This window comes from Bufo bufo, chromosome 4 (genome assembly GCF_905171765.1).
Source record: "Bufo bufo chromosome 4, aBufBuf1.1, whole genome shotgun sequence".
Lineage (NCBI taxonomy): Eukaryota > Metazoa > Chordata > Amphibia > Anura > Bufonidae > Bufo > Bufo bufo.
Window position 1 is genome coordinate 626,118,581 of NC_053392.1, and position 27,780 is coordinate 626,146,360.

At 43.8% G+C, this 27,780-nt stretch overlaps 1 protein-coding gene across 1 annotated transcript in view; it reads right to left on the minus strand.

The window, feature by feature from the left end:
• DNAH8 (dynein axonemal heavy chain 8) overlaps positions 1–27,780 on the minus strand; it is a 622,089-nt gene that overhangs the window by 56,647 nt on the left and 537,662 nt on the right. The window contains exons 76-82 of the mRNA XM_040430275.1: positions 26,162–26,317; positions 23,012–23,167; positions 17,441–17,623; positions 12,417–12,522; positions 9,934–10,186; positions 9,671–9,861; positions 6,772–6,893 (exon numbers count right to left, since the gene is read on the minus strand). Coding sequence (XP_040286209.1) covers positions 6,772–6,893; positions 9,671–9,861; positions 9,934–10,186; positions 12,417–12,522; positions 17,441–17,623; positions 23,012–23,167; positions 26,162–26,317 — 1,167 coding nt within the window. The remainder of the gene's footprint in view (positions 1–6,771; positions 6,894–9,670; positions 9,862–9,933; positions 10,187–12,416; positions 12,523–17,440; positions 17,624–23,011; positions 23,168–26,161; positions 26,318–27,780) is intronic.

Sequence of the window (27,780 nt, forward strand, 5' to 3'; positions counted from 1 at the left end):
GTGCCTCCCACTTATTAAGGAACCAAAAGTAATGGGACAGAATAATAATCATAAATCAAACTTTCACTTTTTAATACTTGGTTGCAAATCCTTTGCAGTCAATTACAGCCTGAAGTCTGGAACGCATAGACATCACCAGACGCTGGGTTTCATCCCTGGTGATGCTCTGCCAGGCCTCTACTGCAACTGTCTTCAGTTCCTGCTTGTTCTTGGGGCATTTTCCCTTCAGTTTTGTCTTCAGCAAGTGAAATGCTCAATCGGATTCAGGTCCGGTGATTGACTTGGCCATTGCATAACATTCCACTTCTTTCCCTTGAAAAACTCTTTGGTGGCTTTTGCAGTATGCCTTGGGTCATTGTCCATCTGCACTGTGAAGCGCCGTCCAATGTGTTCTGAAGCATTTGGCTGAATATGAGCAGATAATATTGCCCGAAACACTTCAGAATTCATCCTGCTGCTTTTGTCAGCAGTGACATCATCAATACATACAAGAGGACCAGTTCCATTGGCAGCCATACATGCCCACGCCATGAAACTGCTACCACCATGCTTCACTGATGAGGTGGTATGCTTAGGATCATGAGGAGTTCCTTTCCTTCTCCATACTCCTCTCTTCCCATCACTCTGGTACAAGTTGATCTTGGTCTCATCTGTCCATAGGATGTTGTTCCAGAACCGTGAAGGCTTTTTTTGATGTCGTTTGGCAAACTCTAATCTGGCCTTCCTGTTTTTGAGGCTCACCAATGGTTTCCATCTTGTGGTGAATCTTCTGCATTCACTCTGGTGAAGTCTTCTCTTGATTGTTGACTTTGACACACATACACCTACCTCCTGGAGAGTGTTCTTGATCCGGCCAACTGTTGTGAAGGGTGTTTTCTTCACTAGGGAAAGAATTCTTTGGTCATCCACCACAGTTGTTTTCCGTGGTCTACCGGGTCTTTTGGTGTTGCTGAGCTCACCGGTGCGTTCCTTCTTTTTAAGAATGTTCCAAACAGTTGTTTTGGCCGCGCCTAATGTTTTTGCTATCTCTCTGATGGGTTTGTTTTGTTTTTTCAGCCTAATGATGGCTTCACTGATAGTGACAGCTCTTTGGATCTCATCTTGAGAGTTGACAGCAACAGATTCCAAATGCAAATAGCAGACTGGAAATGACCTCTGGACCTTTTATCTGCTCATTGTAATTGGGATAATGAGGGAATAACACACACCGGCCATGGAACAGCTGAGAAGCCAATTGTCCCATTACTTTTGGTTCCTTAACAAGTGGGAGGCACATATGCAAACTGTTGTAATTCCTCCACCGTTCACCTGATTTGGATGTAAATCCCCTCAAATTACAGCTGACAGTCTGCAGGTAAAGCACATCTTGTCTGTTTCATCTCAAATCCATTGTGGTGGTGTATAGAGCCAAAAATGTTAGCATTGTGTCAATGTCCCAATATTTATGGACCTGACTGTATATTCCTCCTTCCGTTTTTTTTTTTTTATGGAAAAACGGAACGGATGCGGGCTTACAATTAGTAAAAACTGAAGGTTTTTGCAGAAACACGGATCCTCAAAAAACGAAAGAAAAATCTGCAAAACAAAAATACGGACATGTGAATGGACCCTTAAGGGTGAGATTACATGTGCGGCACAGTGGCAGGTACCGTACCGTGATAACCACTAACTGTTGGGCTCTACCGGTATTACAGGTACAAGTACAGGAAGCAGTCCGGCAATTGGCAGTAACCACAGCGCGATACCCATGACTCAGCCACATACATGTGATAGCTAGTGGTGGATACTTGTAGGTACACAAATGAAGATTTTGAAATATATTGCAACCTACAGACACTAAGGCCTCTTTCACACGGGCGTTGCGGAAAAATGTGCGGGTGCGTTGCGGGAACACCCGCGATTTTTCCGCGTGAGTGCAAAACATTGTAATGCGTTTTGCACTCGCGTGAGAAAAATCGTGCGTGTTTGGTACCCAAACCCGAACTTCTTCACAGAAGTTCGGGCTTGGGATCGGTGTTCTGTAAATAGTATTATTTTCCCTTATAACATGGTTATAAGGGAAAATAATAGCATTCTGAATACAGAATGCAAAGTAAAATAGCACTGGAGGGGTTAAAAAAAAATAAAAAAATTTTTTAACTCACCTTAATCCACTTGCTCGCGTAGCCCGGCATCTCCTTGTGTCTCCTTTGTTGAAAGACCTGTGGTGAGCATTGTAACGGACCGTTTCCGCAGACAAGGGGTTAAAACCCGTTTAGGCGATATGCCCCTTTCTGAGAGACAGGCCCAGCTACTGCAGGACACCAACCTCCCGAACTGGATACAAAGTAGCACTCCAAACTGGAACCTCACGAATAGCTGCTAGCAGACGAACAGGGATCAGCTTACACTTCTGGCAATCGGTCTTCTAACAGCATACAGTGAATCCCCCCAATAACGAGACAAGGCTCCGTGTTGAGGGTCAAGCAGTGGTCTGACTGTACTTCACATACAGCCTCTTTTATTCATAAACCACAAACATAGTACTGCCCACAGGGGTTTGAAATATAACCAATCAGAAATTTACAACACATACAATGTAACTACAGCAACCAATCGTTCACGCCCCAGAGGACCAGAATGAAGACTGTGACATAGGACAACATATCCCCACAATGCATCATGGTCTCCTCCTCTCTGCCCCGGAGACAACTGAGGCGTAATCCAATTATCTCTGAGGACAAAGGGAGATCGCCAATACACATGTTCAGACAACAGGACAGACATCACCATTTAAACACACAATGGGACAATGGCACAATACACTGTGTGCAGAATTATTAGGCAAATGAGTATTTTGACCACATCATCCTCTTTATGCATGTTGTCTTACTCCAAGCTGTATAGGCTCGAAAGCCTACTACCAATTAAGCATATTAGGTGATGTGCATCTCTGTAATGAGAAGGGGTGTGGTCTAATGACATCAACACCCTATATCAGGTGTGCATAATTATTAGGCCACTTCCTTTCCTTTGGAAAAATGGGTCAAAAGAAGGACTTGACAGGCTCAGAAAAGTCAAAAATAGTGAGATATCTTGCAGAGGGATGCAGCACTCTTAAAATTGCAAAGCTTCTGAAGCGTGATCATCGAACAATCAAGCGTTTCATTCAAAATAGTCAACAGGGTCGCAAGAAGCGTGTGGAAAAACCAAGGCGCAAAATAACTGCCCATGAACTGAGAAAAGTCAAGTGTGCAGCTGCCAAGATGCCACTTGCCACCAGTTTGGCCATATTTCAGAGCTGCAACATCACCGGAGTGCCCAAAAGCACAAGGTGTGCAATACTCAGAGACATGGCCAAGGTAAGAAAGGCTGAAAGACGACCACCACTGAACAAGACACACAAGCTGAAACGTCAAGACTGGGCCAAGAAATATCTCAAGACTGATTTTTCTAAGGTTTTATGGACTGATGAAATGAGAGTGAGTCTTGATGGGCCAGATGGATGGGCCCGTGGCTGGATTGGTAAAGGGCAGAGAGCTCCAGTCCGACTCAGACGCCAGCAAGGTGGAGGTGGAGTACTGGTTTGGGCTGGTATCATCAAAGATGAGCTTGTGGGGCCTTTTCGGGTTGAGGATGGAGTCAAGCTCAACTCCCAGTCCTACTGCCAGTTTCTGGAAGACACCTTCTTCAAGCAGTGGTACAGGAAGAAGTCTGCATCCTTCAAGAAAAACATTATTTTCATGCAGGACAATGCTCCATCACACGCGTCCAAGTACTCCACAGCGTGGCTGGCAAGAAAGGGTATAAAAGAAGAAAATCTAATGACATGGCCTCCTTGTTCACCTGATCTGAACCCCATTGAGAACCTGTGGTCCATCATCAAATGTGAGATTTACAAGGAGGGAAAACAGTACACCTCTCTGAACAGTGTCTGGGAGGCTGTGGTTGCTGCTGCACGCAATGTTGATGGTGAACAGATCAAAACACTGACAGAATCCATGGATGGCAGGCTTTTGAGTGTCCTTGCAAAGAAAGGTGGCTATATTGGTCACTGATTTGTTTTTGTTTTGTTTTTGAATGTCAGAAATGTATATTTGTGAATGTTGAGATGTTATATTGGTTTCACTGGTAAAAATAAATAATTGAAATGGGTATATAATTGTTTTTTGTTAATTTGCCTAATAATTATGCACAGTAATAGTCACCTGCACACACAGATAATCCCCTAAAATAGCTAAAACTAAAAACAAACTAAAAACTACTTCCAAAAATATTCAGCTTTGATATTAATGAGTTTTTTGGGTTCATTGAGAACATGGTTGTTGTTCAATAATAAAATTAATCCTCAAAAATACAACTTGCCTAATAATTCTGCACTCCCTGTAGAAACACACCCAGCATTTTCCTCCCAAGCTGACAAGTTACACTTATTATAAATTGTTACAACTTTGTGAGTTTACATTGGCCATACATATAACTTACATCAATTTAAACAGTATAACTTGGGGACAAACCTATCCAAAATTCACTTGAATCGGTTCAGGGGTTTAAAAGTTAGTATATGGCCCATAATCCAGGGGCAAGAGGCCAGCAGCCAGTCCTCTCCAAAACCCAGTGGCGAGGTCGGTTTCGCCACAAGCATTAACTATAGTTCAAGGACCTGGGATGACGTCACTCCGGTCATCACATGGTACGTCACATGATCTTTTACCATGGTGAATCACCATGGTAAAAGATCATGTGACGTACCATGTGATGACCGGAGTGACGTCATCCCAGGTCCTTGAACTATAGTTAATGCTCACCACAGGTCTTTCAACAAAGGAGACACAAGGAGATGCCGGGCTACGCGAGCAAGTGGATTAAGGTGAGTTCAATTTTTATTTTTATTTTTTTTTAACCCCTCCAGTGCTATTTTACTTTGCATTCTGTATTCAGAATGCTATTATTTTCCCTTATAACCATGTTATAAGGGAAAATAATAATGATCGGGTCTCCATCCCGATCGTCTCCTAGCAACCGTGCGTGAAAATCGCACCGCATCCGCACTTGCTTGCGGATGCTTGCGATTTTCACGCAACCCCATTCATTTCTATGGGGCCTGCGTTACGTGAAAAACGCACAAGGAGGAGCATGCTGCGATTTTCACGCAACGCAAAAGTGATGCGTGAAAATCACAGCTCGTGTGCACAGCCCCATAGAAATGAATGGGTCGGTATTCAGTGCGGATGCAATGCGTTCACCTCCCGCATCGCATCCGCGCGGAATACTCGCTCGTGTGAAAGGGGCCTAAGTCCTCCAAGCGATCTTCACAAATCTTCACTTGACATGGTCGATATTGTGTAATGGTCCATCCAAGGTGAAATCCAAGGTGCAAGAAGAGCGGACGGCAGGATTGGCGGTTTGTGATCTGGTGAATTTTGCTTCTTCTTCTGAAGACATTGCATTAGATGTTGTCGCAGTTCTAATCTTTCGTTTGATCTGTATATTATATTCTGTACTGACATTTTTTTTATTTATTTTTTCAAAACTGTGCGCCGATTAATTCCATAGGAGATCTTTACAGGAGTAGGGCTGTGTCTTTCTGATATTGTGTTCCAAATCAGATTCCTTTCACAGGGGCTATGGACATCTTAGCGACATCTTTTAATTATTATTATTGAACTAGATAAATTTTGTGTAAAAAAAAAAAAAAGGGCTTAAAAATGGTGCTTTGGTCCGGCTTCTACAGTTGGCATGTACGTACACTACATAGCCAACTACAGAAGGCCATTCTATGATAAATCCATCAGACTGATTCAGGTGTCTTATTGGACCTGTCAATAAGATCAACCCTATTAAGCCAGCCATGATGTATGGTAGGGTTGATCTTGCTGATTAAAATCATACCTGTCCTTCTAAAATCGGTTGCTGCTTTCCCAGAGAAAAATGTTTATTTATGCAAATAAAGGGGTGTGGCCATCAGTTGAAAGCTGAGGTGCACTGATGGCTAGGCCCCACCCCCGAGGGCACTGAATTCCTCATCTGCATACAGAATAAACTTTTTTTTTTTTCTCGGGAACACCACAAACAATTTTCACAAGCCAGGTATCATTTTAATCAGCAGGATCAGCCCTACCAGACAGTATGCATGGCTTAATAGGGCTGATCATGCTGTCTAATGGCTGCTATTACTAATGGCATTGACCTCGTCCACACTGACGGTCAGTAATCATTATTATGTATTGTCATGGATTTATAATGTGAGCTGGGTCTAGATCCGTGATGGAGTACAGAATGAAAATCCTTTATTGTGTTCATATCTATTCATTAGTTTTCCCTGTAAATAAGCAGATTGCAAAACTTCCACTACGAAGAGCCCTGGAAAACAGCATTTTCTCTAGGTGAATACCACTAACCACGAGCCTAACCTACAGCAATGATGCAGGGAAAATTAAGCATTACAAGACTCTATGTATTATTCACTGCTTGTGAGAACTAATGCAGACGCCATGACACAGGGTCCTCAGGGGTCCTATGAAGATCTGTATATAAGACTACATTCCACTGTACTAACTGAAAAAATTGAGAAATGTGATAAATTAACATTTTGCTATTCGTTGCTCGTCCATATCATCTCCGTCACCATCAGTAGCCGACAGATGCAATTTGTTTTATGCTTCCCTCATGGCCCTGATTAGGGAGCGCATACTGGGTCTGGGATGGATATCGGATAAGAAACTGGGCATTTGGAGATCCCTTTAAATAAGGATCCCACATAATACACCAATTTTACACTGTATATTTTACCTGAGTAATAATCTCTGAAAAATGAGGCAATCTGCTCAGTTCTACAAGATTCGTCCAGGTCATGTCAAGAATCCATTTGAAAGGCTTTGTAGGACAAGATTTCAGGTCAAGAGCCGCTCCACCTACAGTAAATGCAAATAACAACAAGATGTCAACCAAAATGAGCAAATACCGAGCTGAAGAGAGGATAAGAGGAAGCACGCTGGGCTCTGCACGTGCTGCAACTTTATACTGTCAGATCAAACCACCGGCCAAGTGCCTGCAATGCCAGGGCTCATAGCGGATGCTTTATTTTCATGTCTTTTAAAGGGGTTGCCCACTTTTTTTTATATTGATGTCCTATCCTCAGGACAGGACATAAATATAAGATTGGCGGTGGGCCAACTCCCGACACCCTTGCCGATCAGCTGTTTGAAGAGAATGGCTGTTTGAAGAGAATGCGGCGCTCGTACAAGTGCTGCTTCCTCTTCATTGTTTAATTACAGGTCAACTGTCCCATTCACTTCTTTGGGACGGCTCTTACCTAGTGAATAATACAGAACCATCCCATTGAAGTCAATGGGATGGCTGAGATGTAATTACACCAGCTCAACGCAGCGGTTGCAACAACGAGCAGGTAAACAATGAAGAGAAGGCAGCACTTGTACGAGCACTGCTTTCTGTTTAAACAGCTGTTTGGTAGTGGTGTTGGGCCCCTGATGATCTGATATTGATGACCGATTGTGAGCATAGCAAATGAAGAGAGGTAGCGGCAGCATCTCCAGTGAATCCTTTATTGGACGGACTTTACAGAAAGTGTGCCATAAAATTAAGCAGCAACGTTTCGGCTGTATCCCAGCCTTTGTCAAGACATGACAAAAGCTTGACAAAGGATGGGATACAGCCGAAACATTGCTGATTCATTTTATGGCACACTTTCTGTAAAGTCCGTCCAATAAAGGATTCACTGGAGATGCTGCTGCTACCCCTCTTCATTTGCTATACGGTCGACTGCTGAGGATCTGCGGTCGTGGCTCGGCTGTTGCATTACCGGGGTGGCCATTTACGTCCGTGAGTGCTGCTCTACAAACACTTTTGTTTACTATTGTGAGCATAGGTCATCAATAGGGATGAAACATCCAAAGTCGATTCGCATAAAACCTTGTTTCAATACTGTATGGAGCGAGTGCAGGCAGGCATGAGGACAGGGAAATCCCACCATCAGGGTTTGTCCCTGGGCAGAGGCCTAGTTAGGGCGGGCATAGGGAGAGTTTCTTTTTTTTTTCTCCCCTGTTTTCTGGTCATTTTTCTGGGCCTCTGATTCTTGCCCCTGTCACTACCCTAACCAATTGCATCTTTATTCTGATATCAACTCATTCCATTATTGGGTGTTTTTAGTGGATGCCTGCGCTCATATGTTTTTCGGTTATATTATTGCGCTTGTGAATTCCAAAATTATAGGGCGTCCTTTTATCTGATGTAGATTAAAAGTTAAGTCTTAAGGGTCCGTAATTTTCCTTGAGTTGTGTTTATACTTTCTTTATAAGGATACCAGAACTATCTTCTTTTTAAGGTTACTTTCACACTTGCGGCAGAGAGATCCGGCAAGCAGTTCCATCGCCGGAACTGTCTGCCGGATCAGGCAAAACGTATGCCAACTGATGGCATTAGTAAGACTGATCAGGATCCTGATCAGTCTTAAAAATGCCTGATCAGTCGAAAAATGCATTGAAATGCCGGATCAGTCTTTCCGGTGTCATCCGGCAAAACGGATCCGGCATTTATTTTTTTCACCTTTTTTTCAGTCTATGCATGCGCAGACTGGAAGGACGGATCCGGCACTAATACATTTCTATGGGAAAAAATGGCGGATCCGGCATTCAGGCAAGTCTTCAGTTTTTTTCGCCGGAGATAAAACCGTAGCATGCTCCAGTTTTCTCTTTTGCCTGATCAGTCAAAACGACTGAACTGAAGACATCCTGAACGGATTACTCTCCATTCAGAATGCATAGGGATATGCCTGATCAGTTCTTTTCCGCTATAGAGCCCCTGTGACGGAACTCTATGCCGGAAAAGAAAAACGCTAGTGTGAAAGTAGCCTTAGGGCTCTTTCACACTTGCGTTATTGTCTTCCGGCATAGAGTTCCGTCGTCGGGACTCTATGCCGGAAGAATACTGATCAGGATTATCCTAATGCATTCTGAATGGAGAGTAATCCGTTCAGGATGCATCAGGATGTCTTCAGTTCCGGTACGGAACGTTTTTTGGCCGGAGAAAATACCGCAGCATGCTGCGCTTTTTGCTCCGGCCAAAAATCCTGAAGACTTGCCGCAAGGCCGGATCCGGGATCAATGCCCATTGAAAGGCATTGATCCGGATCCGGCCTTAAGCTAAACGTCGTTTCGGCGCATTGCCGGAGCCGACGTTTAGCTTTTTCTGAATAGTTACCATGGCTACCGGGACGCTAAAGTCCTGACAGCCATGGTAAGTGTAGCGGGGAGCAGGGGAGCAGCATACTTACCGTCCGTGCGGCTCCCCGGGCGCTCCAGAGTGACGTCAGGGCGCCCCAAGCGCATGGATCACGTGATCACATGGATCACGTCATCCATGCGCATGGGGCGCTCTGACGTCATTCTGGAGCGCCCGGGGAGCCGCACGGACTGTAAGTATACCGCTCCCCCGCTCCCCGCTACTACTATGGCAACCAGGACTTTAATAGCGTCCTGGGTGCCATAGTAACACTGAAAGCATTTGGAAGACGGTTCCGTCTTCAAATGCTTTCAGTACACTTGCGTTGTTACGGATCCGGCAGGCACCTCCGGCAACGGAAGTGCATGCCGGATCCCAACAACGCAAGTGTGAAAGAGGCCTTAACTGTACCCAGTGATTTGTTTTGATAAGAAAATAAAATGTAATTTACCTTGAAGAAGAACTTGGAATTCCTTGTGTTTGATCTTTCCCTGCTGCAGGTCAACTCTCAGCGTCAGGAGCAGAGCAAACAGGAATTTATGCCTCTCATACAAACCTCTTGAGTAATATCTAAAAACTTCATACGTCAAATATTCAGTGATGTTGCTTAGTCTTTTCTGGATGAGAGGACTTTTCTCTGATCTGTGAGACAAAACATGGCAGGATTATGGCGCTGGATTATCACACACAGGTGAGGACGTGACAGACTCCTACCTGGACAAGGATCTATCAAACAGCTTGAGGAACTGGTGGAGTGACATCTGGTACATGATATTGACTGAGCTCATCTCTATGGTCAGGAAATAGAGGACACTGCCCCGTGTGGCCACTGGGCGATATTGCTCCTGGGCTTTGCTGATTTTTGCTTCTGCGTCAATGGTGACATGCAGCTTCTCACGCACTTCGCAGACTATCTGCTTAGTAATTCTGAGAACTTCCAATAGAGATTTATCTTCCACCAGAAATCCTGACAATATGTAAAGCACAATGCAATGTTAGCAGACAGTATTTGCCCCTGATTACGGCACGGTATTCTGTTTTTGCCCCATCTTGCATCTGAAATTGTCTCTTCACTGTGTATAGCAGATTTGCTACAGAAGTTTCTGCGGCTGAAAATAGGTTCTATTCATCTGAAGGGCAGCAAGCCCAATTTTTGCAAACTCCATTCATAAGAACGAGACAGCTGCAGAGGTTTTTGCTAGATATCTTTCCTATGTGAATGTGCTGTATACTTATAGGCCTACTGTACACAGAAGGGGAGTTGGTCCGTCTGGCTCTCAATACATGCAGGCAGTCAATCATGGAGGCGAGGAGACGCATGGGTGCACTTCCTTCATCATTGTGAGTTGGGTCTATGCTTTGATTACTCCAATAAGCCAAATGGCATAACGTATTTTTGTACCATTTGGGCTGATAGGAGAGCGTATTTTTGATCATTCTATGCTGCCTTTATATAGGAAAGTATAGAATACCGCCTACTGAGCCGGAATTGTGGCGCACATGCCATAAACAATTACTAAAGGTCTGCCAAGGAGGCATGGCATGGGAGGAGATCGCTACATGTAAATGTGTCCCCATCACTGACGAGCAGGCGATTGTCAGAAAGGAACGCTTCTGTATGAGGACGAGCAATGGCATTAGTGATCACTGCTCCCCATACTGTGGAGGGGATCACTGCATGTATATGTGTCTCCTCCACTGACGAGCATATCATTGTGAGGAAGGAACCCTTCTGTATGGGGACGAGCGATGGCATTAGTGATCACTGCTCCCTATACTGTGGAGGGGATCACTGCATGTAAATGTGTCTCCTCCACTGACGAGCAGACGATTATCACAAAGGAACCTGTCTGTATGAGGACGAGCGATGGCATTAATGATCACTGCTCCCATACTGTGGAGGTGTCACGAGGGTATCAAGAGCCACGTCTGACTCCGTTATACCCGGGGTCAGGAAGTCGCAGCGGGTGGCTGCGCGCTCTATATCTAAAGATCACGTTGTTTCTCAGTGATTGTTTTCTGTGTTTGCCTTGCTATCCTTTTTGTCTCTCTCAGGGATCCGTAGCTTCTCCTCCTCTGCCACTCCCTACCTCCTTATATTCTCCCCTCACACTTCTCTAGTTGCCAGTTATAGAGCTTCCTGCCTGGACATCTATACTGACCCACTGGAGTGGTTAATCCTGGTTGTTGTTCCTGTGTGCTACCCTCCGGATCCCTGTTGGGCTTATTGTTGTCTCCTGTTGTCGCCCACCTGGGATTATATGTTGAGTCTGTGTTGTCTGTCCTCCCCTTGGTGTTTTCCCTTAGAGTTAGTGGTGCGGACTAGTGTTCCCATCGCCCTGTTCACTATCTAGGGCTCAGCTCAGGAAAAGCCAGGGCTTTAGGCACGTGATCGGCGTACGGGTGAGGAACCCGTCTAGGGACGTCAGGGCAGCCAGGTGCCAGCCGCCAGGTGAGTCAGGGGTCACCACCTTCCCTCTCACTTGGGCAGGGCCTTCCTCGTTCCCTCCCTCTGTGTCACGTATGTGATAGCCACGCCGACCGTGATAGGAGGGGATCGCTGCATGTAAATGTGTCTCCTCTACTGACGGGCAGACGATTATCACGAAGGAACCTGTCTGTATGAGGACGAGCGATGGCATTAATGATCACTGCTCCCATACTGTGGAGGGGATTACTGCATGTAAATGTGTCTCCTCCACTGATGAGCAGACGATTATCAGGAAGGAACCCGTCTATATGAGGACGAGCGATGGCATTAATGATCACTGCTCCCATACTGTGGAGGGGATTACTGCATGTAAATGTGTCTCCTCCACTGACGAGCAGACGATTATCACGAAGGAACCCGTCTATATGAGGACGAGCGATGGCATTAGTGATCACTGCTCCCCATACTGTGGTGGGGATCGCTGCATGTAATTGCAGCTTCCTTCTCTGCTGATGAGCAGACACTTGTCAGGAACGAAACACTTCCTTCCCGACAATTGCCTGCTATATCTAGCAGTGTAAAGAGGCCTCTAGTCACTGACAGTAGCACTATTACCAAGCTGGACAAAATTTTCATCATAGAATAGTGAACACTGGTGAACTATGCATTGAGAGGACCAGAGCTCAGCTCCAGTGGTTTACATATAAAGTAGTAAAGTACTGTAAATGATCTTGATCAGGTCTTTCTATAACCTTGAATACAATACCTGTGGTTGCACTTAGCCTATACAGTAAATTATCCTCCAGCTCCTTCATTTTATGTCTATTCACATTAACCTCTTGCATCAGCTTAATTCTGTCCGCTTCCAGTTCCTGGGAAATAGTCAAAGAGCAGGCGGAGAAGCTAATCACTGGACACATACTTACTCAAACCTAGTATATGACTAAATACTAAAACACAGTACATAACATTGAAATACAAAGCTATACAAATAAGGCCAAACACATCTCTGATTGGTAATCACTGACCCTATCTATTACTGGAGTATAGCTATAAATCATAGCTATGTGAGCTATAATATATTGCATGAGCATATTAGAAGGTGGAACTATCTCTTCATACAGATTATTATTAGGAAATACTATTTCAACCCTTTTTGAAGTGTTTTATTTTTATGTTATTTTGTTTATGGCATCCAGGATGATATCAGTGTGACAATAAGTACCTGGACGAGATCTGTTAAAGCTGGAAATTACATAAAAAACTGTCTGATATGAATATAAAACAAGGTGCCTTGGAATGCTTGTACTTTGCTGTGACATCAGTGTGTTTATTATCTCCGTACTGTGACATCAGTGTGTTTATTATCTCTGTACTGTGACATCACTGTGTTTATTATCTCTGTACTGTGACATCACTGTGTTTATTACCTCTGTACTGTGACATCACTGTGTTTATTATCTCTGTGCTGTGACATCACTGTGTTTATTATCCCTGTACTGTGACATCACTGTGTTTATTATCTCTGTACTGTGACATCATTGTGTTTATTATCTCCGTACTGTGACATCAGTGTGTTTATTATCTCTGTACTGTGACATCAGTGTGTTTATTATCTCTGTACTGTGACATCACTGTGTTTATTACCTCTGTACTGTGACATCACTGTGTTTATTATCTCTGTGCTGTGACATCACTGTGTTTATTATCCCTGTACTGTGACATCACTGTGTTTATTATCTCTGTACTGTGACATCACTGTGTTTATTATCTCTGTACTGTGACATCACTGTGTTTATTATCTCTGTACTGTGACATCATTGTGTTTATTATCTCTGTACTGTGACATCACTGTGTTTATTATCTCTGTGCTGTGACATCACTGTGTTTATTATCCCTGTACTGTGACATCACTGTGTTTATTATCTCTGTACTGTGACATCATTGTGTTTATTATCTCCGTACTGTGACATCAGTGTGTTTATTATCTCTGTACTGTGACATCAGTGTGTTTATTATCTCTGTACTGTGACATCACTGTGTTTATTACCTCTGTACTGTGACATCACTGTGTTTATTATCTCTGTGCTGTGACATCACTGTGTTTATTATCCCTGTACTGTGACATCACTGTGTTTATTATCTCTGTACTGTGACATCACTGTGTTTATTATCTCTGTACTGTGACATCATTGTGTTTATTATCTCTGTACTGTGACATCACTGTGTTTATTATCTCTGTACTGTGACATCAGTGTGTTTATTATCTCTGTACTGTGACATCACTGTGTTTATTATCTCTGTACTGTGACATCACTGTGTTTATTATCCCTGTACTGTGACATCACTGTGTTTATTATCTCTGTACTGTGACATCATTGTGTTTATTATCTCTGTACTGTGACATCACTGTGTTTATTATCTCCGTACTGTGACATCATTGTGTATATTATCTCTGTACTGTGACATCACTGTGTTTATTATCTCTGTACTGTGACATCACTGTGTTTATTATCTCTGTACTGTAACATCACTGTGTTTATTACCTCTGTACTGTGACATCACTGTGTTTATTATCTCTGTACTGTGACATCACTGTGTTTATTATCCCTGTACTGTGACATCACTGTGTTTATTATCTCTGTACTGTGACATCATTGTGTTTATTATCTCTGTACTGTGACATCACTGTGTTTATTATCTCTGTACTGTAACATCACTGTGTTTATTACCTCTGTACTGTGACATCACTGTGTTTATTATCCCTGTACTGTGACATCACTGTGTTTATTATCTCTGTACTGTGACATCACTGTGTTTATTATCTCTGTACTGTGACATCACTGTGTTTATTATCTCTGTACTGTGACATCACAGTGTTTATTATCTCTGTACTGTAACATCACTGTGTTTATTATCCCTGTACTGTGACATCACTGTGTTTATTATCTCTGTACTGTGACATCACTGTGTTTATTATCTCTGTACTGTGACATCACTGTGTTTATTATCTCTGTACTGTGACATCACAGTGTTTATTATCTCTGTACTGTGACATCACAGTGTTTATTATCTCTGTACTGTGACATCACTGTGTTTATTATCTCTGTACTGTGACATCACTGTGTTTATTATCTCTGTACTGTGACATCACTGTGTTTATTATCTCTGTACTGTGACATCACTGTGTTTATTATCTCTGTACTGTGACATCACTGTGTTTATTATCTCTGTACTGTGACATCACTGTGTTTATTATCTCTGTACTGTGACATCACTGTGTTTATTATCCCAGTTCTGTGACATCACTGTGTTTATTATCTCTGTACTGTGACATCACTGTGTTTATTATCCCTGTACTGTGACATCACTGTGTTTATTATCTCTGTACTGTGACATCACTGTGTTTATTATCCCTGTACTGTGACATCACTGTGTTTATTATCCCTGTACTGTGACATCACTGTGTTTATTATACCTTTACTGTGACATTACTGTGTTTATTATCCCTGTACTGTGACATCACTGTGTTTATTATCTCTGTACTGTGACATCACTGTGTTTATTATCTCTGTACTGTGACATCATTGTGTTTATTATCTCTGTACTGTGACATCACAGTGTGTATTATCCCTGTACTGTGACATCACTGTGTGTATTATCCTTGTACTGTGACATCACTGTGTTTATTACCTCTGTACTGTGACATCACTGTGTTTATTATCTCTGTACTGTGACATAACTGTGTTTATTATCTCTGTACTGTAACATCACTGTGTTTATTATCCCTGTACTGTGACATCACTGTGTTTATTATCTCTGTACTGTGACATCACTGTGTTTATTATCCCAGTTCTGTGACATCACTGTGTTTATTATCCCAGTTCTGTGACATCACTGTGTTTATTATCTCTGTACTGTGACATCACTGTGTTTATTATCCCTGTACTGTGACATCACTGTGTTTATTATCCCAGTTGTGTGACATCACTGTGTTTATTATCCCTGTACTGTGACATCACTGTGTTTATTATCTCTGTACTGTGACATCACTGTGTTTATTATCTCTGTGCTGTGACATCACTGTGTGTATTATCTCTGTGCTGTGACATCACTGTGTGTATTATCTCTGTGCTGTGACATCACTGTGTGTATTATCTCTGTGCTGTGACATCACTGTGTTTATTATCTCTGTACTGTGACATCACTGTGTTTATTATCTCTGTACTGTGACATCACTGTTTATTATCTCTGTACTGTGACATCACTGTGTTTATTATCTCTGTACTGTGACATCACTGTGTGTATTATCCCTGTACTGTGACATCACTGTGTTTATTATCCCTGTACTGTGACATCGCTGTGTTTATTATCTCTGTACTGTGACATCGCTGTGTTTATTATCTCTGTACTGTGACATCGCTGTGTGTATTATCCCTGTACTGTGACATCACTGTGTTTATTATCCCTGTACTGTGACATCACTGTGTTTATTATCCCTGTACTGTGACATCACTGTGTTTATTATCTCTGTACTGTGACATTACTGTTTATTATCTCTGTACTGTGACATCACTGTGTTTATTATCTCTGTACTGTGACATCACTGTGTTTATTATCTCTGTACTGTGACATCACTGTGTTTATTATCTCTGTACTGTGACATCACTGTGTTTATTATCCCTGTACTGTGACATCACTGTTTATTATCCCTGTACTGTGACATCACTGTGTTTATTATCTCTGTACTGTGACATCACTGTGTGTATTATCTCTGTGCTGTGACATCACTGTGTGTATTATCTCTGTGCTGTGACATCACTGTGTTTATTATCTCTGTACTGTGACATCACTGTGTTTATTATCTCTGTACTGTGACATCACTGTTTATTATTCTTGTACAGTGACATCACTGTGTTTATTATCTCTGTACTGTAACATCACTGTGTTTATTATTCTTGTACAGTGACATCACTGTGTTTATTATCTCTGTACTGTGACATCACTGTGTTTATTATCCCTGTACTGTGACATCACTGTGTTTATTATCCATGTACTGTGACATCACTGTGTTTATTATCCCTGTACTGTGACATCACTGTGTTTATTATCTCTGTACTGTGACATCACTGTGTTTATTATCCCTGTACTGTGACATCACTGTGTTTATTATCCCTGTACCGTGACATCACTGTGTTTATCTCCCTGTACTGTGACATCACTGTGTTTATTATCTCTGTACTGTGACATCACTGTGTTTATTATCCCTGTACTGTGACATCACTGTGTTTATTATCTCTGTACTGTGACATCACTGTGTTTATTATCCCTGTACCGTGACATCACTGTGTTTATTATCCCTGTACCGTGACATCACTGTGTTTATCTCCCTGTACCGTGACATCACTGTGTTTATTATCTCTGTACTGTGACATCACTGTGTTTATTATCCCTGTACTGTGACATCACTGTGTTTATTATCTCTGTACTGTGACATCACTGTGTTTATTATCTCTGTACTGTGACATCACTGTGTTTATTATCCCTGTACTGTGACATCACTGTGTTTATTATCTCTGTACTGTGACATCACTGTGTTTATTATCTCTGTACTGTGACATCACTGTGTTTATTATCTCTGTACTGTGACATCACTGTGTTTATTATCTCTGTACTGTGACATCACTGTTTATTATTCTTGTACAGTGATGTCATTATCTTTTGTGGATTAGTGAATAAGGTCACATATCAATACATCCTTAGTGGGAGATGCTGGACAGACCCCGTTACCTGCTTCTCAGCCAGGGTGACTCTGCTCAGCAGCTCCTTCTCCAGTCCTTTCATTGTAACAGTGAAGTCAATTAGTGCAGCCTTTGCATTGATTTCAGGAGTGAAGACAGGATTTGGCAGCTTGGTGGTTATGTAGAGCCTGAACTTGTCCATTACATCAACTTCTTTCTCCCCTACTTTCACCTGCATAGAAAGGAAATACTGATGTAAGTAATAATTAAGCTGAACAATGATATCACACACTAATAATTCACTGTACAGTAGAGACACTTAGTGAAGCCGATGCTGACTGATGATCTTCCCTTTCCGTGTGGATAGAATTATCGCCCCCATCCAGTCAGCAGCAACAAAAACACATGAATAATGGCATCAATGTTCCAGTCTGTTCTCTATTGATCTCAAAGTTTAAAAGAAGGGATGTGATTATTGATCCTATTTTTTTAATGATACCATATATTTTTTACACTAAGCTTTGCCAATTATGAATGAGATCATTAACGGATCTATGAGCAAAAACATAAAAAAAGAGCTGGAGAATTAAGCTTTAAGAAGGACCTAACACAGGCACATCGTTGATTGTCCAGCGATCTGAACCTACACATTGCTTGTGGATTGTATGAAAATGACCAACATACATTGTATGGAAAAAGTATGGAGACCATGCAAATTACACCTCCAAGAGGTTGTATGACATCCATTATAAATCCATAGGCATGGAGTTGACCCCTTTGTTCTTTAGAGGAGGTTTTCTACAAGATTTTGTAGTGTGTCTGTGGGAATTTTTGCCCCTTCATCCAGAAAAGCATTTGTGAGGTCAGACCTTGATGATGAAGAATAGGGCCTGGTACATCCCAAATGTGTTGGATGGGGTAGAGGTGAGGGCTCTGTGGGGCTGGCCATTATCTCCCACACCAGACTCCGCCAACCATGCCTTTATGGAGAATGCTTTGTGCACTGTATAGCTGGCACAATGCAGCCAGATAGACATAAAAGCTGACGGCAGAAAAAGCCCCCCCGGTCCACCTAGTCTGCCCGTCTATTTATTCTTATTTCTCTTAGGACAGACGAGTTTATCCCAGGCATCTTCACATCATTCACTTAATGTCGATTTCCCAACCATATCTGATGGACCTATGCAGTCCAGCATTGCCAGAGGTTTGTAAGGATCCGTCCGCCCCTATTCACTATAATAAGGACCAGTGGAGATGCAGCCGCAGAACATTGGTTCCCCCCTTTCTTTCATTTCCGCAAGGCTAAAAAGATTAAATTCTTTACATTTCTCCTGATATGTTTTATGCTTCAGACCCTCCATCATTTTTGTAGCCGTCTCTGCATCTGTTCCATTTGATCTGTCTTTTTGTTGGTGAGGTCTCCAGAACTGGACCTAGTATTCCAGATATGGTCTCCCTCGCGCTCTATACAGCAGGGTCCTGATCTGTCTCTTCCTACTGGTTAGACAGCCACCCGCCTACCCTGTGCACTCATTTTAAGGCCTCTTGCACATGAACGTGTGCACCCCATGGTCGTGCTGCGGCTGCAATGCACGAGCACAGTCCGTGGGGCAGCCGCGCAGCACTTTAATGGGTCCGCGATCCGGCCGTTCCGCAAAAAGATAGCACATGTTCTATCTCCATAGTGCTTCCGTAGGGTTCCATTCCGTGCTTCCGTTCCGCATCTCCGGATTTGTGGACCCATTGAAGTGAATGGGTCCGCATCTGTGATTCGGAATGCCCACGGAACAGCACCCGTGTATTGCGGATCCACAAATGCGGTCCACAATGTGGCAACGGGGCGTTCGTGTGCAAGAGGCCTAAAGCTGTCTGATATCAGGACCCCTAGATCCTTCTCTTCTGAAGTCCTCGCTAAAGAGCCCTTTGCACTGGTTGAGAATCCCAAAGATAATCGCTAACGAGTGTTCATAGTAATGCTGGTTAGCGATGATCTGGAGGTGTAAATGTACCGCCAATTACCAGATGAACAAGCAAAACATTTGTTTATTGGGTAATTCGATCACTTGTGCGCACACAAAAATTATAGTTTACTGGCAGGAGATTGTGCTGTGTAAACAGTATCTGCTGCCAGCAAAAAACGAGTCAGTATGGGGACGAGCAATGACATTAGCGATCGCTCCTCCCCATACTGTAACTGCAGTGGTCTCCTTCACCAGCGAGCAGACTCGTCCTTCCAGACATTCTGCTGCTCTGTCATCACATGTAAAGGGACCTAAACACAGAGCTGCTGATATAATAGTCAGATAAAGGGTTCTTTCTTCCCAAGTGCATTACTTTACATTTGGAAACAATGAATTGCAGTTTCCATTGTTTGGACCATTTATCCAGAGAAGGTAAATCTTGCCATGCTACTAATGCCTCCAGGAATACCCACCCTGTTACAAACCTACCTGTCTACCGAACCTCCTCAGATATCATCTACAATAATATTAAAAAGAATGGGGCACAGGACAGAGCCTTGAGGTCACCACTTGTAACCTGTCTCTCTTTGGAATGTACCCCATTAACAACTCTCAGGTGTCTATACATCAGCCGACTGTGAACCCACTAAACTATCCAGGGATCCACTGAACTATCCAAGAATCTACTGAACTATCCAGGGATCCACTGAACTATCAAGGGATCCACTGAACTATCAAGGGATCCACTGAACTATCCAGGGGTCCACTGAACTATCCAGGGATCCATGGAACTATCCAGGGGTCCACTGAACAACCCAGGGGTCCACTGAACTATCCAGGGGTCCACTGAACTATCCAGGGGTCCACTGAACTATCCAGGGGTCCACTGAACTATCCAGGGATCCACTGAACTATCCAGGGATCCACTGAACTATCCAGGGATCCACTGAACTATCCATAACTATGTGGCATATTATGAAAGGCTTTGCTGAAATCCAGGTACTGTAGGCAACATGCAGGGTGCCACCTTCGTCCCACACTCTTGTGCCATAGTAACAATGATTGGCTGCCCCACAGCACATCTTTCCACTGCTCCAGAGTCCAGTGATGGGATGCTTTACACCACTTCATCCCACGGACTGGCATTGTGCTTGGTGATGTAAGGCTGGCATGCAGTGGCCATGAAGCTCCCAGCACAGGTTTTGTGCTGATGTTACACGGTCCCCGCTCTGTAACTGTACACGGTCCCCGCTCTGTAACTGTACACGGTCCCCGCTCTGTAACTGTACACGGTCCCCACTCTGTAACTGTACACGGTCTCCACTCTGTAACTGTACACGGTCCCCGCTCTGTAACTGTACACGGCCTCTACTCTGTAACTGTACACGGCCTCTACTCTGTAACTGTACACGGTCCCCGCTCTGTAACTGTACACGGTCTCCACTCTGTAACTGTACACGGCCTCCACTCTGTAACTGTACACGGCCTCCACTCTGTAACTGTACACGGTCCCCGCTCTGTAACTGTACACGGTCCCCGCTCTGTAACTGTACACGGTCCCCGCTCTGTAACTGTACACGGTCCCCGCTCTGTAACTGTACACGGTCCCCGCTCTGTAACTGTACACGGTCTCCACTCTGTAACTGTACACGGTCTCCACTCTGTAACTGTACACGGCCTCCACTCTGTAACTGTACACGGCCTCCACTCTGTAACTGTACACGGCCTCCACTCTGTAACTGTACACGGTCTCCACTCTGTAACTGTACACGGTCCCCACTCTGTAACTGTACACGGTCTCTACTCTGTAACTGTACACGGTCTCCACTCTGTAACTGTACACGGTCCCCACTCTGTAACTGTACACGGTCCCCACTCTGTAACTGTACACGGTCTCCGCTCTGTAACTGTACACGGTCCCCGCTCTGTAACTGTACACGGTCCCCGCTCTGTAACTGTACACGGTCTCCACTCTGTAACTGTACACGGTCCCCGCTCTGTAACTGTACACGGCCTCCACTCTGTAACTGTACACGGTCTCCACTCTGTAACTGTACACGGTCTCCACTCTGTAACTGTACACGGTCCCCACTCTGTAACTGTACACGACCTCCACTCTGTAACTGTACACGGTCTCCACTCTGTAACTGTACGCGGCCTCCACTCTGTAACTGTACACGGTAACTGTACACGGTCCCCACTCTGTAACTGTACACGGTCTCTACTCTGTAACTGCACACGGTCCCCACTCTGTAACTGTACACGGTCCCCACTCTGTAACTGTACACGGTCTCCGCTCTGTAACTGTACACGGTCTCTACTCTGTAACTGCACACGGTCCCCACTCTGTAACTGTACACGACCTCCACTCTGTAACTGTACACGGTCTCCACTCTGTAACTGTACGCGGCCTCCACTCTGTAACTGTACACGGTAACTGTACACGGTCCCCACTCTGTAACTGTACACGGTCTCTACTCTGTAACTGCACACGGTCCCCACTCTGTAACTGTACACGGTCCCCACTCTGTAACTGTACACGGTCCCCACTCTGTAACTGTACACGGTCTCTACTCTGTAACTGCACACGGTCCCCACTCTGTAACTGTACACGGTCCCCACTCTGTAACTGTACACGGTCTCCGCTCTGTAACTGTACACGGTCTCCGCTCTGTAACTGTACACGGTCTCCGCTCTGTAACTGTACACGGTCTCCACTCTGTATCTGTACGCGGTCCCCACTCTGTAACTGTACACGGTCCACACTCTGTAACTGTACACGGTCCACACTCTGTAACTGTACACGGTCTCCACTCTGTAACTGTACACGGTCTCCACTCTGTAACTGTACACGGTCCCCACTCTGTAACTGTACACGGTCCCCACTCTGTAACTGTACACGGTCCCCACTCTGTAACTGTACACGGTCCCCACTCTGTAACTGTACGCGGTCTCCACTCTGTAACTGCACACGGTCCCCACTCTGTAACTGCACACGGCCTCCACTCTGTAACTGTACACGGTCTCCACTCTGTAACTGTACACGGTCCCCACTCTGTAACTGTACACGGTCTCCACTCTGTAACTGTACACGGTCTCCACTCTGTAACTGTACACGGCCTCCACTCTGTAACTGTACACGGCCTCCACTCTGTAACTGTACACGGCCTCCACTCTGTAACTGTACACGGTCTCCACTCTGTAACTGTACACGGTCTCCACTCTGTAACTGTACACGGTCTCCACTCTGTAACTGTACACGGTCTCCACTCTGTAACTTAGTTGTTGTGGTTCCTAAATGCTTCTACTACTGTATCAGGAAAGCTAAATTCACACACACAGAGATTACTGCGTTGTTTTTGTGGCGTTTTTATTGACAGTTTTAGTTGAGGTCAAAAACTCTATGGCCAGATGTTACTTTAAAGCCTACAGTGAAAAGATAGAAAACACCACCTATAAAAAAAAATGGTGTTTTTAGAATTTTTGTGGCTTTTTTGGGATCAGTTGGGTCTAGGTTTGTTGTTTTTTTTTTGCCATTTTTTAAAGGCTTCTCTATAGCAATTTAGAAATGGCAAAATGATGTCATTGTTAACATGCTACAAAATAAAAAAATATACGGTATAATACACATGTAAATAACGTTCTGAAAAACTTAAAACCTTAAAGGAGTTTCCGGATTTAATAAAGTTTTTTTCTAAAACATTATCCAAGGATGGATCCAGGTCTTCTCCAATATCTTCAATAAGAAGAGGCCTTCCTAATGACAGACAGTCCTCTAAGTGAGTGCGGAAATACTTGTGATTAAGGCAGGTCACCTGCAATACAGTGATGCATGGATTATGGTCAGGTGTTATGACAGTAGTGAGGGCTACAGTTACAGTGTTCTTGCTGCTGGGTTACAATGACTTGCTTCATCTGTCCCTGTTAAGGGTCCATTCACACGTCCGTAAGTGTTTTGTGGATCTGCAAAACACTGACACCGGCCATGCGCACATATGCCGGCACTATAATAGAAAATACCTATTCTTGTCCGCTATTGCAGACAAGAATAGGACATGTTCTATTTTTTGGCGGAGCCGCGGACCGGAAGTTCAGGGCCGTGGAACGGAAGTGCGGATGCGGACAGCACACTGTGTGCTGTCTGCATCTTTTCCGGCCCTATTGAAAATGAATACAGACGTCTGAATAGAGCCTAATACTGTTTATGTTCATTTTTTTTCCTTGAGCAGATAGAATTCATACAGCGCTGAACACAGAAGAAAACCAAATTACTATAACAGAACCAAGGGTGCTAGTACACATTTTTGACCGAGCCATGGAAACTACACGTATACTGAGCCTAAGTGTCAGGCTGCAATCATGGTTCAAGCTGTAAGTACAGGTGCAGCATGACAATTAGCGGTAATCTGTGTGCAGCTATCGCGGCTCTGCAGCACGTGCACTAGCACCCTCATGTGTCACAGAACAAACTGATGTAAAAGAGGACTTGTCATGTCCTCCAACAATAATAGACACCGTTACCTGGCTGTACCTGCGCCACTGCATAGATTCCCGCACTGTTTTTTTATGAGCAATCTGTAGCGTCAGCTCCTGATATGCCATTGAGTCCACGCACTGTCAGAGCTCTGTCCATCCAGTGCAGACAGCACAGGAGCTCTATTTCACTTCCCAGTGAGAATCACTCCCCCTTGACAGTTTATGGCCTGAACAACATATCGGAAGCTGAAATACTGGCACAGATTCCTCGACTGCAGGGCCTATGAATAAAAACAGAGCTGGACTCTGTAGATCCACAACTGAAACTAGATGGCGGCTGCCATTGTTGGAGGAACTGACAACTTGCACTACACATGTACGGTGCAAGTAGGGACTTTATAGAAGGCACCTGCTGAGCGGGCGTCACAGTTGCCAGGTGCCTGACTTTTTACATGGCAGACACCCAGATGCATTGTCCCCGGTCAGTGAGAACACCGATCATGGACATTTAACCCCTTAGATGCCATGGTCAATTGCAACCATGCCCAAACGGCTCCCCTGGGCCAGGATCGAGGGAGCTGTTCAGTTGCTATGGCAGCCTCAGGCCTTCTGAAGGCTCTGAGTCCTGCCACAGAGAAGTTCCTATGGAGCTCTATTTGTGGCAGAGCTCCATAGGCACACAATGAATCTCCCGTAAGCTGCAATGGTAATCAATTGCAGTCTATGGGGGAAGCAATCAGACCATAGCAAGTTCAAGTCCCCTAAGGAGACTTAAAGGCTATGGACACTCATTTTGAGCTAAAAATCATAACAAATGGTGCATCTGACAGAAATAAAGAGAGTTCAATTATGTTTATCCATGATTATTTTATTATATGCATCCTGGATGCTGAATTCTAGAAAAACAAAGGGAAATACCATAGGAACAATGCCTAGCATTTTAGCTGTGTTCCCTCATTGCAGTTTCCATGCATTTTTTTCATTGCATTTTTGTTTTACTGTGGATTCTGGGATACAGGAATAAATAGGCTGTCCTGTGGGCGTGATCTCAGCAATGATGCTGTGTCTTAGGCCTCATGCACACAAACGTTCAGTTTTTTGCGTTCCGTATACGGAACCATTCATTTCAATAGATTTGCAAAAAAAAACTGAAGGTACTCCCGTATGCCTTTTGTTTCCGTATCTCCATTTTTACGTTCCGTTCAAAGATAGAACATGTCCTATTATTGTCCACATAACAGACAAGCATAGGACTGTTCTATCAGAGGCCAGCTGTTCTGTTCTGCAAAAAAAACGGAATGCACACGGACGTCATCCGTATTTGTTGCAGATCCATTTTTTGCGGACCGCAAAATACTGAAAAAGCTATACGGTCGTGTGCAAGAGGCCTTAGGGCGGGGTTTTTCCAGAAGGGCTTCAGGTGCGCTCGTAAAAAAAAAAAAATCTGGCCGATTTGCTGTTTTTGGGTTGCTTCACCTCCCAAACAATTGAATAAAACTGATCGAAAAACATCATACACACCCCAAATGGTACTCCAAATGTATCCATACAAACTACTGATCACGTGCAAAAAAAATGAGCTCCATTGACATAAAAAAAATACGTTTTTCAAAGTTTTTATTTTTTAAGTATTAAAAATAAAATAAAAACTATATAAATGTGGTATCGCGTTAATCAGACTGACAAGGAGAATGAATTTAACAGGTCAGTTTTACCTAATAGGGAACGCCATAAAAACAAAACCCATAAAACTATGGCAGAATTGTGTTTTTTTCCAATTCCACCCCATATATATATATATTTTTTCCTGCTTCCCACTACATTGAATGCAATATTAAATAGTGCTATCAGAAAGCACAACTTGGTGAACAAAAAACAAATCCTCATATGGCTATATGGAAAAATTTTAAAGTTATTGCTCCAGGAAGGCAGGAAGTAAAAAATGAAAATCAAAAACTGGAAAATGGCTAAACCATTCTCTTGGTTTAACGTGTTCAAAGACAATCTGCTACTGAGATCCCAGCTACAGTAATCTTGCATGTCGTACCCCTGAGAAGCTCCTGTGACAATATTCAAGAACATGATTTGTGCACGGCTCAATCTTATTCAGAGTTTACATTTACACATAAAATGTTTGCATTTTGGTCACATTTCCTAGAACTGCTTCATTAATGAAAAGCACAACTGGGAGGGCAACAAACACACAGTGAAGACCATGAGCACAACTCCCATTCGTTTCCAGAGGTTTACGGTCAGTATTGATGCGGCAGATGCTGCCATTGTTTTAATTCATAAGATGCATAGAAAAGAGTTTACTTCTTTATAGTGACCACCTGGAGTTCATTGATTTTCTCCTTGTTCTTTATCCATGTCTTCCCTTGACTCTGCGGATCAATAAGGAGAGGATATCTGGTCGATTTAGTAATGATTAAACCATTCTGGATGGAAAAATCATCTTCTGGTAAACCCTGAAGAATCCATTCGCTCACCTAGAAATACAAGATACACAAAACGAACATTACCGTCACTACTCATATAAGAAAGTAAAGCTATTGTATCCCCACGATATACAAAACAGCAAAGCAGAAAGCTGCGTCTCTAGCGCCCACAGCTGGAAGCCTTGAGACATAACTCAGGATTATAGCCAAGCAGTACCTCGGACAGACAGCTGTCTCGGGGTGATTGCATCTCATCAGTGCAGAGCAGAGAACTGACCATGACACAAACTGAAGGAATCCTAAACAGAAACTCAACATTTCCATCACCTTTAGTTAGCCTTTCCAAATTGTAAGCAGCATGCTGGAGAGACACATGAAAAGGCACGGGAGAGGCTGCAGGTCCTGTGCAGGCAAACTCCATCCGCCTAAGGGCTCATTCAGACGGCCGTATGCTGTCCGCAAAAATACTGAATGCTATCCGTTTTTTTGCGGATCAGCAAAAAAACGGATCTGCAAAAAAACGGATAGCATTCAGTATTTTTGCGGACCCATAGACTTCAATGGGGCCATGTCATGATTTTCACGGACAAGTATAGGACATGTTTCATTTTTTTTGCGGATCCGCAAAAAAACGGATAGCATTCAGTATTTTTGCGGACAGCATACGGCCGTCTGAATGAGCCCTAAGGCCGAATGCACACAGCCCTGTTCCACGGCCGTGAGCGGTCCGTGGTATCCCGGCATGGATTCCTGCTGACAGCAGGAGAGCACGGCGTCATTGGTTACTATGACGCTGTGCGCTTCATGCCGCCGCTGCTGTATAGTGATACACTCGTATAGATCATACAAGTTATTACTGTAGTGCAGCGGCGGCATGAAGCGCACGGCGTCATAACAACCATTGACGGTGTGCGCTCCTGCTGTCAGCAGGAATCCATGCCGGGATACCACGGACCGCTCACGGCCGTGGAACAGGGCCGTGTGCATTCGGCCTAAAGGAGGATGACTGGGTGGCAATAGCTTTACATCACGATGAGGAGATTTAGTGACAACTGCAGAATACCCAGAGCTGCGAAGACCTGGGGTTGTCACACAATGCATTCCTGGTTTGTTGATATGCAATAGCTTAGGCAAATTCTACATGACACGGCAATGGTATTAGATATCGTGATTAGGCTACTTTCACACTTGCGTTAGGAGCGGATCCGTCTGGTGTCTGTACAGACAGATCCGCTCCTATAATGCAAACGCTTGCATCCGTTCAGAACGGATCAGTCTGCATAATTTTTCACTTTGTGAAAACTCAGATCCGACAGTATATTCTAACACAGAGGTGTTCCCATGGTGATGGGGATGCTTCAAGTTAGAATATACTAAAAGAACTGTGTACATGACTGCCCCCTGCTGCCTGGCAGGTGCTGCCAGGCAGCAGGGGGCAGACTTTCCCCCCCTATATTTAACTCATTGGTGGCCAGTGCGGTCGGCCCCCCTCCCTCCCCCCCCTGTTTTTAACT